Source organism: Buteo buteo, chromosome 16 (genome assembly GCF_964188355.1).
Source record: "Buteo buteo chromosome 16, bButBut1.hap1.1, whole genome shotgun sequence".
Lineage (NCBI taxonomy): Eukaryota > Metazoa > Chordata > Aves > Accipitriformes > Accipitridae > Buteo > Buteo buteo.
In genome coordinates this window covers 24,484,456-24,497,636 of record NC_134186.1, presented here as the reverse complement: position 1 = coordinate 24,497,636, position 13,181 = coordinate 24,484,456, and the positions used below count along the sequence as shown (strand labels likewise).

At 47.0% G+C, this 13,181-nt stretch overlaps 1 protein-coding gene across 2 annotated transcripts in view; it reads right to left on the bottom strand.

Moving 5' to 3' along the window:
* Window positions 1–10,281, bottom strand: part of LGR4 (leucine rich repeat containing G protein-coupled receptor 4) — an 85,508-nt gene extending 75,227 nt beyond the window's left edge. The window contains exons 1-2 of one of the 2 annotated variants that reach the window (XM_075048213.1): window positions 9,584–9,687; window positions 5,212–5,279 (exon numbers count right to left, since the gene is read on the bottom strand). Coding sequence is in view for 1 of the 2 variants with exons in the window: in XM_075048212.1 (XP_074904313.1) it covers window positions 9,584–9,768 (185 nt within the window). In the remaining variant the exon portion in view is untranslated. Of the gene's footprint in view, window positions 1–5,211; window positions 5,280–9,583 lie in introns of both variants that reach the window. The other variant, XM_075048212.1, reaches the window with a different exon arrangement.
* Window positions 10,282–13,181: the final 2,900 nt, after the last annotated feature.

Here is a 13,181-nt window from a genome sequence, read left to right as displayed (position 1 = left end):
GAGTCCTGCACACCAAAGTCACAGGTTTCAGAGTCCCTTCACTCTTCCAGATGAACCAACTCCATCTGCTACTGTTCCAGATCAACATTTAGAAAAACAGTAAGGAAACTTCTGAAGTAAGAGTTATGAAAAGGAATTTTAAAAAAGACAGCCAGGACACCCCTTACATGAAATTTTAGCAACGAAGGAAGGATTGAAGCTGGACACCACCAAATCCTTTTGACAAACATGGAGCAGCAAGCTTCCCCAAACATCTTCTCCTGACTCGCACCATCTTCTCCTCCAAGGTGGTGCTGCAACAGGAGCAAACTGTCCCTGCTGCCCTGACGCAACCCCAAAGCCCTGCCTGCAGGAAAAACAAACTCTCACTTGACAAGCTAACACACTGCGGTGTCCTGTTTGGATGACAGGGAACAGTTGGTCCCATTTTGTGCTCTGAAAGGGGAAGTAATGGGCATGGTGGGAGACAGACCCCAAGGCACGTTCCAGTGGGACCCTCGCAATCTGCGCTCACATCTTCCGCACCTCCTGAACACCAAATACCAACCGCCACCACAGTGCCCAAACGGTTGAGAAAAAACATCGCTTAGTATCACATATCGGGAAAAAAGGAAATGTGACCACAGTGAACTCTACTGCGTGGTCACGTTATTAAAATGGCAATGCCAAAATGGCTTTGCTCTACAGCTGGGGTTCTGGTCCCACGGCAAAACACAGCACCACACAAAGCGCCAAGCCTTGCGGCTAGCTTACCGATCTCGCATGAAGCCTGAAGCCCCCAGCCCTCTGCCCTTACAGCCCCGTACACCGCTTGCAAAGAGGGGAGTGAAATATTCCATATGTTTCCTTTGTCAGTGACATGCCTATTGAAAGTACAGCCACGCCGCTCTCCCCGCCGGGGCACTGGGTCAGGCTATTCATCTGTAACCATGCAGATGTCAAGAAGGTAATGGGAAAACTCCCAAACAAAAACACGTTTTCACAGAACAAGGTTATAAAATACACAACTGCATTTGCAGCATTATTAAGCTAAATTAAACAGGTTTAGGCCTTCCCTGCATACCTCTGAAATTGCACATCCATTTATGATTCATTGCTAATTGTGTACCATTTAAAAGTCCAAACACATTTGCTCAAAAATTTTAGGGCAAAGAAAGTCCTTGCAAGACCTAGCATTCCTCCAGGATTGGTTGGGAAGAAAAAAGGAGGAGGAACACCACTTTAAAAAAAAAGTCTTTATATTTTAGTAAGAAAATGCTCAACTGAGCACTGCAAAGACAGCTGTTTACTCTCTGAGAGCCTGACTTCTCAGGCTGCTCTTAGAAGCGCCCTCGACAACTTCACCTGACTTTAGATTTTTCTTCGTCTTTTCCTCAGGATAAAGAATTAGCACTTACTCTCTTGGAGAGAGAAAAAAAAAAAAGTCTTTTTTTCTGCCCCAAAGACAGCATCTTCTGCTTAACTTCTATCCCTTCTTCCAGACCACGTTGATGGTTTGTGGCTCCTCCTGCATTTTTAATGCAAAGCTTACAGGAGTTAGTTACTGTATTTTAAAAAAAGTGATAGAGTTCTTAAGCTTTGTAATAGTTTTGTTACCCCAAAGGAAAGAATTAACTTTAATATTTTCTTAACTCCAGATCAAAAAACACCAAAAAAATTTCAGACTCAAAAATTACTTCAATTACATCTTCACTGTGCCAAAGTCTTGAGACTGAGTTGTCAAAAATCACCAAGCATTGTCTGAATTACCTACAGGTAAGAAAGTTATAAAACAAGACTTTTTAATTACCTGTGTATTTATCAATATTAGATTTGAACAACATCAACAAAACAACCTAACGCTGATGCACACTGAGCATCAAATTTCAGCAACAGACCTTACATGTTTTAGAGTTATCACATGTTATACCAACAAACAACCGGCTACATTTAAAACTGCTATCACTTGAGAAACACGAGAAACTTTCCTCAGTAGTGAAAAAACATATTGCTCTTATCTTCCACATGCTCTTTACTTTACAGGTTTCCTTACTGAATTGTATTCGTCAAATAGAAATGCAAAAAGCACACAGAAGCCTAAGGAATTCATTTTTATTTCTGCCACGCTATGAAGATCATTCTTCCTTTGAGAAGACATTGATTAAACAAGATATACTGAATAATATGCTTTTTAATAGGTATAAAAAAATTAGTGCCCAAAGCTTAGCCAACAAAGTTTTACTAACTCCAAAACACACTGTATGGCTGAAACAGGCCACCTAAGAAAAATATGACTTCCCTACAACTCGGTAAGTATAAACAGCAAATATAAAAAAACACACCAGGAAAATGAGGCTGACAAAAAAACATCAAGGGATATTTTTACTTCCCAAAACCAAACACATTCCTCACAGGTGTCAGACCCCAGTCCACCAGCGAATATATATCAGTATCACCTGTTCAAAAATAGCTATCCGCATTTTTTAAAACATGTTATCACATTGACTGACATGATGCATAATGCCATCAGTTAGCTGTTATATATTCTAATTCAACAATAGTTTACAGACACCTACTTTAAACTGTTATTTTTGAAATCGTTACAGTCCTCTCTGTTGTTTTGTAAAAGATGTATATCATTAATAATATAAGTTGACTGGCTGTATGCAGAATGTGCTTCCAAATTCAGGGTAAAGCTCAAATACAGATTTCCCCTAAGCTTTCAGCGACAGTAATGTGTTTCTGGGAAGTGGAAAGTTCTGACCTTGTCACAATCCTCTAACAGTTAAATCATTCAGCAGTACAATAAAATGCATTCTGCTATTTCAACTATGTATTTTAAAATAAATGACATACGATTTGAAAATATTGGAAACTTTCAACTTCAGTGGAACTCACTGACAGCTGCAGTAACTCAGCTCTTTAAAGCAAAAAAAAAAAAGCAAAAAGGTCAACTGCTTTGCCAGGTAAATCACATGCCGTTTCTGCATGATTTAATTACGCTTTCCAGGCACTCATGCATCTAGTGCTAGATGTTTCCGATTTGGACATACCAGCTCTATTTGAACACAAAATTGAATAAATCTGGGCCTGATTCAAAAACAAAGGCTTTCCAACATGTTTACAGCGAGGACAGCTATCTATACAGTAACGCCAAGATCCTCCTCTCCTCCGTGCGAGCCACTGTAACACCCATCGCTGCACGCAATTCCACATCAACTGAACCGGTTGCCCATCTATCAGCAAAGGAAATACCAACGGCTACCTCCACGTTTCCAAATGCGCTGTGCAGGGCAAGCTGGCGGTGGGAAAGCATTAAGAACCAACATCACATGACCAGAAATCTCTTTTCAGACCAACGTTTGAGAACATCTTATCAGAAAACTGCAGCAGTACCTGAAAGGCAGGTATGAAAAACTGCAGAAGAATACTTCCCTGTAGCAAAATCCTAGGTCACCGCTACAGCAGATGGTGAGTCTACCACGTGGAGAGGATGGCCAGGGACCTCTAAACCATGAAATGCTGTTCATACCTCTGTTAGCAAAGGCCTCGTAACTTTTAAATCTCTGTTGCCTCAATTTACAGGTTTCTTCAAATAGGGATGGTTTCTTCTCCTCTTATGCACCTTCTCCTACCTTTGTCTCCTATTTCTAGGATCACACAAATCTCTCTAATTCTTCCTCAAGCTATTTTTGACTTTCTGCTTCTTCCGTAAAGAACCCCAAAACCACAACTTGGCAGAACAGAGCTGCTGCCTGAAACACATTCATCCCTTAATAGAATAACTGCTGGCCATGAAGTCCCATGTGGCCGTGCTGAAGCTAACCAGCCCCATCCATTTCACTCCCTCGCTTGTTTGCAAAACAAGGAGCAGGCAAACCTGAGTTGTTGGCAAATCCTCCAGAACATAAACACAACATCAGCTCCTGCCCCATTCCCAAAAAGAGGACCATCTTTAGGAACAAGCTTTCAGGAAAAGCACAAGGGTGGCCAAGAGGAGGGAAGGGAGAGGAGGGTCTCTGACATTCGGAGCCCCACAGCTCCCATGCTCTCTAAAATGAGATATGGGTGCTCAGCCCTTCTGAAATCTAGGCCAGTAATTTTCTCTGGGTAAATAAGAGCTTGTGTTCTGCAAAAATTGCTGGCTTAGATGTAGAATACAAAACAAATAAAGATCCTTGCGGAGGAGGTTTCTTTGGGTTTTGTTTTGTTTTTCAGTCCTTATATTACAGCTTCCATATTTTCCATCTCAAGCAGATAGTTACTAGTAAATTCCTCTCAAGAACTGAAAAGGTAATTATTTACTAGCATAAACTTGCTTACACTAAAGTCCAAGGTTTTTTCCATGCTGCAGACTTATCTTAGCATTTATTCCCCAAAATCACACTTACGAGCCTCTGCCAGTAAGCATCAAACAAGAAATGACATATTGCTGATACAAAAGGGCTCAACGTACAAAATAAATGCCAAATACCTGACAAATTACATGCTATGGCAGGACACTGGGTTTTCTGGGGGGAGGAATAAAAGGAAAAGAGGAAAACACCAAATTTGCTGCCAATAGAGAACATAAAAAGGGTAAAAATATTTAACAAACTTTGAAACAACAACTTCACTTTTCTGTGCGCTACCTAAGAATGTCTACTTTTTTTTTTTTTTTTTTTTTTTTTTTTTTTTTTTTTACAAGACCAACAGACAAATCAGCCAGTTTAAAATGAATCATAAAGACTCCAATCCTTGGGCAAAATCTGCTGGAGAGACTGCCACTGGAGACCCTGGGCTCTGGTCCAGTCGCCAGGCACTGGATGCTGCACCAGCAAACTCAAGTCGCCTCCTTGCCCATGGGATTTCTCAGGCCTGTACAAATCTAGCACATTTCTGCCGACTAATAGGAATATTCATATTAAAATGACATGACCTTGTCTTTCCAAAAGAAGTATGGAAAGCATGCTTTTAAAAAGACAGAATAAGCCTTTTATTACTTGCCATCACATCACCAGCATGTGGCATAGGCAAATGAAAAACTAAACGGTGTAACTGTAAAACCTTCAAACCTCTAATTAGATAAGGCTTTTCTATCTCAGGAGGACTGCAATTACGCTACGTTTTCCAGACTCAAGGTCATGTCTGGACATCTTTACTTTTCACCGTAATAACTCTGCTAGACAGCATTCACAAAACCTCAGCCAGGTCCTTACTGTGCTTATCTGACCATAGTGGGATGCTACATACCTGCGCGTTCGTACCGGACGTATTAGAGGATGACATTTCACATCTACCTAGTGCGTTTCATCGCCATTCTACAAAAAATAAAAGCGCCAGATGAAAAGACAAAAACGTGCAAGCTCTGCTGAATCCAAAGAGAACCGTATCATTTTGCCATTTATACATAAACGGAGCAGGACATCTGACTCAAACTCAAGGGTGAGACAGTGTAGGTATTTCCAGACAGTCTGCATGCTGAAAAGAAGATAGTCAACTCTCCGCAATTGCTGAAGCAACCTGTGGTATGATACAGGTAAAAAAAGGATCCTTCTCAACTACTACATCTTGATCTTACAAAGCTAGTGCCTTACACAGCACACAGAAAGACAGTCAGTATTAGTTTAAATGAGTAATAAAAAAACAAAAGATCAAGATGATCATTTCATCCTGAAGTTCTATCCTCTAGGGCAGCCAGGACTTGCAAGCCCTCCCTTCACAACTCAAAGAAGGAAAAATTAAAGCAAGGGACTCTGCCATTCCCTGAAAATACAAACAAGAAGCACCAGAAGGAAAATTATCTGTGCTGTTTTCATATTTCAAGTGCCCAAAATATAATAGCAGGCACTGAGAAGGGACTACATTCTTCATGGTTGTCAGGCAAGCCCCTAAAACAGCCAGGCCCATGTAAGATGGCTCTGAAGTCATTATCTAGAATTATCTGCTTTTTGTCTCCTGCACAAGACTCACACAAGTATTAAACCCCCGAAACTAGAACTTGAGTTCTCAAACTGACAAGCACGAGAAACGCAAGTACAAGTATGCCCTACCAAAACCTTCTTCCACTAACATGGATGTTTTCTAGCACATGGCACGTGAAATATCATAGCAAAGATCAGGAGTGTACTGCATTGATTAAAAAACCCAAACAAACAACATTTTCACATTCTTGCATAGGCATCTCAACTTGCTAGACGACAGTTATTTTGCAACAAAGCAAAATCACAACCTTCATAAACAGAAAAACAGGCAGCTGGTAATTAAGAGTTACATAAACACCTACCTAAATTATACAGAACAAATGGCCGCCTACAGTAAAAGTATCAAGTAATTATCCCTGGTCATGTCCTCCTGACTCCCTCTGCGTTCCTTCCCATCCATCCCATCCCCTCCCCTCCCGCCCCTCAGAGAGCCTGGATCTAGTGCTGCCACCTCTCTCTTTTCCAACCACTTGTATATCTCCCAAAAATCTCTTCACCAGGATGACTGCGGTTGGGACGACGTACTCACCTTTCTTTATTCAAATTCCATCTCTCAAAGCACACTGATGACTCAAAAGTAATGAGCAGATACTCTGTCTTTCCAAGCTGCTCGGTCTGATGCAACCACCCTCACGTGACCACACTGTACTTCGGTAACCATATAACCCCCCCGGTATGACCCCTGTCCTTCCCTCCCTGCACCCCAGCACTACGGTTATAATACATTCAGCCAGGTATGAATGCAGCGGAGTGTCTACCCAATGCATGGTCCACAGAAAAAAGAAGTCTGCTGGGTTTGAAGGAGCTTTCTAACCACCACAGCAAGCAAGGAAGGAGCAGCAGATCAGTCAAGAGCTGAAGAAAGAGAAATAAGGAAAGAGAAGGGGAATCTGAAACGACAGGCTTTTGAGGCTCTACAGAAATCACTGCCTGACCATTCGTGACGGCCCAAGAAACATGGCTGTAGTTTAAAAACACACCTTGGAAGTTATGTTAAATTATTAAAATTAATGCAAAGAAATTAAGACTGCAGGAAAACAGAAGTCATGAAAATTAAATATCAACCCCCTTCCATGGTTCTCAACTGCCTTGAAACTCATTCACTGCCAACTTGGGTTGTGAGCAACTTTCCCTCAGTTGCTCTCTCCTGGCCAAGGCCAAAACGTGGGCACAACTTTGCTTTAGTATTGCAGAACATCACTTGTAACACTCTTTCAGCCATCTCTACGCTATGGACTCTCTGCTGCTATAGCTATAATCAAAAAAAAAAAAGAAAAAAAAAAAAAAGCCCTGTAGCAATGCTAAGGCGATTTCCTGGCATCGTTATGGTGCCTGACACGAAGCATAGAAAACCTTTCTGCTCTTCACGTAGCTAAGACGCTTTGCCATGACACAAACATGTCAGCTACGGGGTGTGATTTTATTTTCTTTTTTTTTCCTCCACACAAGCCAACTCAGCTTCTCTGGCAAAACTATACATTGCCCGGCCCAAGCAGGTCAGAAACAAGTCTTCTATTGCCTATGAAACTCTTTTCTACATACCCTAAACTTCCAGTGGCCTTGCTACAACACAAGACTATTCAAGCTCAGAAGTGCCAAGAAGTCACCCATTTTTTTCCTTCGGTAAATAAGGAAACAGGAGCTAAACACAAACAGGGACCAAGAGTACCCTTCACTGCCACAGAACGAGGGAGCTAAAAGTTTCTGCTTGAGTTTAAAGAAACAAAACCAACAGCGACACAAAGTCATCCCAAAACATGCTGAAGTGCGTGCAGATCTCCTCTCGCTTTTGCCCTGAGTGTTAAGTCAGCTTCTGGAAATTTACCTGCACAGTAAGGAAGAACTTACAAACTGAAACTCTTTGGCAACCTTATCTCTAATGGGTGTTGGCTATGACGACTTGTACCCATTAGACAATGAATGCCATGTTGCAGACACGCAGGGATGTACCGAGCCCATTTTACAAGACAGCCAGACAATGTGGTAGCCATAAAACCTTGCGCTTAAGTGCAGCTTTTACCAGACAGGCTTCAAGCACTATGAGATTGGGTAACTTACTTCCCTGTTTTATCTGTGGAGGAAAGAGAAGACAGTTTACCAGCGAGTCCCAGGCTTCGCAACAGCAACTCCTGGCTCCCTACCCGAAACACTCACAAAACACCAAACACTGTTTCTGCCACAGAAAAACCATCGTGAAGTTGGCTCCCACTAACACCGTACCAGCACAAGAAAGAACAAAACATTTAAGCACAGGTAACAACTGAAACCTGTAACTTTTGCCATTCATCAAGTACTACACAAGCAAAAGGCCCAGTAACCTTTCTCCACCCAGCTTGAACAATTGAAAGAAAAAAAACAATCCAAACAGGTAGCAGACATTGGAAACCTGCTCAGTGAACAAAACCTCCAGTAACTAAGAATCAGACTCTCTTTGCATATTAAGTAAGCGCAGGCAAAGAGGGGAAAAAAAAAGTAGCATTTTCGAAGGCACACACCACTACTGTATTTTGACAACGCAGCAGTTCAGTCCCAATCTGAAACCACGCGCCGTAATTTGCTGTAGCGCGCTCTGTATTGTATGTTGTAAACGCAGCGAAGCTTTAGTAATAGCAGACCTGACCACTGGCCCATACAAGACCTCGCTCCAGCCTGTGAAATCTTTGCTGAGAAGTGGGGCAAGACTGACAGGTTTTATTGTGAAACTTAACAGGTTTGTGGATTAGCAGAACTACCATATTGAAAGCTGCAAATCCCTCTTCGGTCATGTCTCTACAGAACGGAGTGTTCGTTCCTCAATTAAAATTTTATTATTAAAGTTACCAAAACTCAGCGCAAGATCCACCAGTTTGCGCCCGCTTTCCGATATCACCACAGGATACCGCAGAAAGCCTTTTAAGAGTTTGTATTTTGCTCCGTCCACAAGCAAACCTCGACAAAGCTCCCGAGGCTTGTTTACGTTGGGTTTTTTTTCCAGGGTTCAGCTGCGCGTCCCACACCGAGAGGTTCCGTAAAAGCGAAGGCATCCCAATTTAACCGGATTTATGCCTGCTGCGGACTGAACACGCCTCGACTTCGGGAGAACACCGGCTAGCCTAGGGACTGTTTTCTGGCGAAAACCGAGGAGAAAGGCGCCTTCGGTGCGAGGACATCGCGCAGAGCCACACACATGTGCGGGCTGCGGTTGTGTCCCCCCCCCTCAGGACGGCGCCAGGACTGAGCCGGACCCCACCAAACCCCCCCACCGCGATCCTCGTCCCCCTCATCCCCACAGGCCCCGAGCGGCTCCCCCCGCCGACCCTCCCGGCCCTTTTCGATCTCCCGAGGCCGATCCCTTCGGGCTTTCGGAGGGCTCTACCGGAGCCCAGGGGCCGGGGCCAGGTGCCGCCTCAGGCCCCCGCCGCCCTCACCTGCCCCGGCGGGGCCGGGCCCTGCGTGTGGTGCGGCGCGGCCCGGCCGGTCCCGCCGCTGCCCACAGGCCGCCCCCCGCGGGCCGGGCCGGGCCGGGCCGCCTCACACCCGTCAACGACAACGACTCGACGATTGGGGTTTTCCCCTGAAATAAGAGGGGGGACAAAGCACCCGGCCCCACCGCGGCTAACCTGCCCGCCCCCCCCGGTCCCGGTCCCCCCGCCCCGACTCACAGGGCGTGCGTGAAGGCGCTGAGTCCCGGGGGCACGGCGGCCAGCCCCCGCCCGGAGCAGTCCACGCCGCGGTCGCCGTCGCAGCTGCAGGAGGCCGGGCAAGGCGGGGGGGACGCTCCGCCGCTGGGCCCGGCCCAGCTCCCCAGGCCCCAGGCGACGAGGCCGAGCAGAGCGAAGCACCGCATCGCCGGCCACCGCCGAACGCCGGCTCGGCTCGGCTCCGGCCTGCCGCTCTCCGCCGGCGCCCCTCCGCGCTCCGAGCCCCCCCCACCGGCTGGCGGAAAAACAGAGCGAAAAAAATAACAGCAACAACACTGCCCCCCCCCCCCCAAAAAAAAAAAAAAAATTAAGAAAAAAATAAAAAACACCACGCCAAAAATAAAAAGGCGCCTCCGGCCGGCGCGGCGCGGCCCTGGGGCTGCCTCAGCGGCGCGCCCGGGAAGCCAGCCCTCCGCCGCCCGCCCGCCCCATCCAACGCCCGCCGCCGCTGCTGCTCATCTCAGCCCAGCAGGTACCGCGCGGGGGCGGCCATGGCCGGCTCGCCCGCCCCGCTGCCGGCGGGGGGTGGTGGTGGTGGTGGCGGCGGCGGCGGTCCTCCCCGGGGGAAGCGCCCCGGCCCCTGCGAGCTGCCTGCGGCGGGGCTGCCCTCGGCTGCCGGCCCTCGGTCGCTGCGAGCCGCGGCGGCGGCGGCGGCTGCTCTGCGCCCCAGCGCCGAGGTGCATATGCTAATGCGAGGCCGCCCCCGCGCCCCTATTGGCCGCAGAGCGGGCGCGGGGCCGGTGAATATGCAAAGCGGAGCTCGGCCGCGGCCAACGGGCGCCGGGGGGGCGGGGCTGCCGGGCGTCACCGCCCCGCCCCCTCCGCCCCGGGGAGGAGGGAGCGCGGGAGCGGCGGGAGCGGCGGGTGCGCTGCTTTGCTCTTCCACCGATTTTTGTTTCTTTTAATTGCTTTCATTAAATTTCATTCATTTCCCAACCCCCAGCCGCCACCAGGAACGAGCCTGCTGCTGCCCGTTCGGCTCGGCTCACCCCGCGCCCCACGCAACCGCCGTCCCTTACTGGGAATGTCCCAGCAGCGCTGGTTTAACACCAGTTGGGACCTCGCCCCGTTGGGCTCCCTCTGGTCCAGACCTCGCCAGGGGCTCCGAGCCCACAGACCTGGCTGAAGCCAGCACCGCGAAGGCACCCCAGCCATCCCCGGTGGGAAACACCATCTACATTAACGGGTCTCGTTTGGGTGCTCCGAACCCCCTTGGGGAGTTGCCGGAACACCCTGGATCACACCCGGGCAAGGTGTCTGCACAGCCCAACCGAAACAGCACAAGATGTCCAGGGAGCCCGCTACAGGGCGAAGCTTTCCTGCCGTGGGGGGTTGACCCTGGCTGGACGCCGATACGCCTAAGCCCTTCTGCAGCCACCCAAGCGGGCAGGTATCCTTCTGCTCCTTTCCTGGAGAGACGACGGAGGAGCACGGAGACAGGGAAGCGACCGACAAGCTGCCTCCACCGTAGCAGGGAAACGGGACGATCCACCCTGCCACCCAGCTCCCGCCCAATTCCCCGCAGCCGGGAGCGGATTCGCAACGGGGATGGAACCCTCGGGTCCAAAGCGGGAGCAACCACGCGAGGGTTTCGCATCAGCACTTGCTTCAAGTTCTTCAAAATCCCAAATACGCGCACGGCGAGTCAAACGCGTCGGGGACGTGGCACCTTGCCTTCACTATTCTCGGTGAAGAGGCAGCGTTCGCAGCGACCCTGGCCCACGCTCCGATGCGCACGTGGCGGGGTGAGGAGTTGAGGGTACCTTACACCTCATTCCTTACACGATTCCATACCCTACACCTCACCTTACCGAGGGCTGCCCTCACCGACACGGACATCGCCGAGGACGCTCTCCACACCGGGCTGAGCCTTCCTTGTGCCAACTGAGGTGGGGAAAAAGAAGAAAAGTGTCGGCTTAAAAGCGGCCGTTTGGTGAAATTTAAAAATCAGGCATGTAAACAGTGGAGACCTGGAGATTTAAAATCCCCTGTGCTCAAGAAGGTAGAGTACACACTGAGGACCCTAAAAATATAGATCTACCAGGCATCACACCCGCCTCCTACATTTTTTCTCGTGGTTTTTTCAACTGTTAATTCCCTTCTAAAAATGTTAACACTATTTTACCTAATATATTATTGTCTTCCATATCAGGAATCCTGTTCCTGATGCACTGATTTTGTATGAACATCATCATTCATCACTGCAAAAATAAGGTTATTTTGGTAACTCACTGTGTGCTTGTCCTATACCGTGTGAGCAGTACAAAATTCTCACCAAAGTTGAATTTACCGACGCATGATAAAGCTTTGCCGTATATACATAGACACATATGGTTAACTCTTGTCCTTCTCCCTGGTTGATCTTGGCAAGGGAAACGTGTCAAGTCAAAACCATCTTGTTCTAACGACTGTCGGGTCCAAAGACACTGCACATTCGTGTCACGGTCCCTGTGCTTGCGCTCAGGGGCAGCGATGGAGGAGTAGCAGGGGAAAAAAATTAAAAAGGAATTCTTTTCTAGACATCCCTCTACCAAAGAGACCCAAACCAATGCAGATAAGAAAAAGTGACCTTTTTTCCCCCAATTGGCAAAGAAAAATAGCAAAGCGCTTATACTGACTCTGCAAATAGTCTCACTTCACTAAGCAAAGATAATGGGAGCAGAAATGGCCCTCGGTGCCTGCACGGCGTTTGGAAGACGGACAGTAGCACAGAGCATACTTTGTACTGCAGTAGGGGCGACCTGCAACACCCACAAAACTTCTCTTCTGGAAAAAAAGGACAAAAGATTTCCAGTAAAAGCAGAATATCAAAGCACTTTTTTTCATCCTTTGAAACACTGGAATAATTTAGCTTTTCCTCTCAATCCTTGCCTGGTTTCAGTCTTTCGAGTTCTTTTCCCAGCCTCGCTTCAGGCGTTCTTTCCTTAGTGGATCTATCTCAAGTCTCCATCTTCCAAACTCCTGTCCTAGGAGCGATCCACTTGTCCTTTCCATTCAGACGATACTGCTTTGCTGCTTCCAGTTAGTCCATAAGTTGTTGTGGCAAATGAACTTCAATACTTCCCTTATTTTTTCAACCTCTGCCTCTGCCAGCACTGTTGGAGCACTGCTCTCTGCTCTCCATCAACAGCCCACATTTCTCTCTCTTTCTTCTTATGCAACCACCTGTTTGCAGGCATTTATTGGTTTTATTTTCCTTTATAAGGAAACCCCTAATGCTTATTGCAAAGCTGGTTTATTTATATGAAGATCTACATGCTAACGTATTTCAAGCTGAAAAAAGGTAATGGGTACTTTTTATTATATGACCTATTTAACTAAAAATTGTACCCATGGACTTTGAAATTGTCATAGTTTAAAAATCTAGTCTGAAACAATCCTCAATGCCACAAATTCCAAGAAGCATCCTCCGGAATACAGCATAAGGCAGGAATCAGCTTGTTTAATTAAAAAAAAAAACCTGCAAAGGAGAGAAAAATCTCAACGTGTGCTTTAAACCAGGTGAAGGAGATGAAGAGCTAACAACCACGTCAATTCAAAAAAATAAATGAAAGACGCA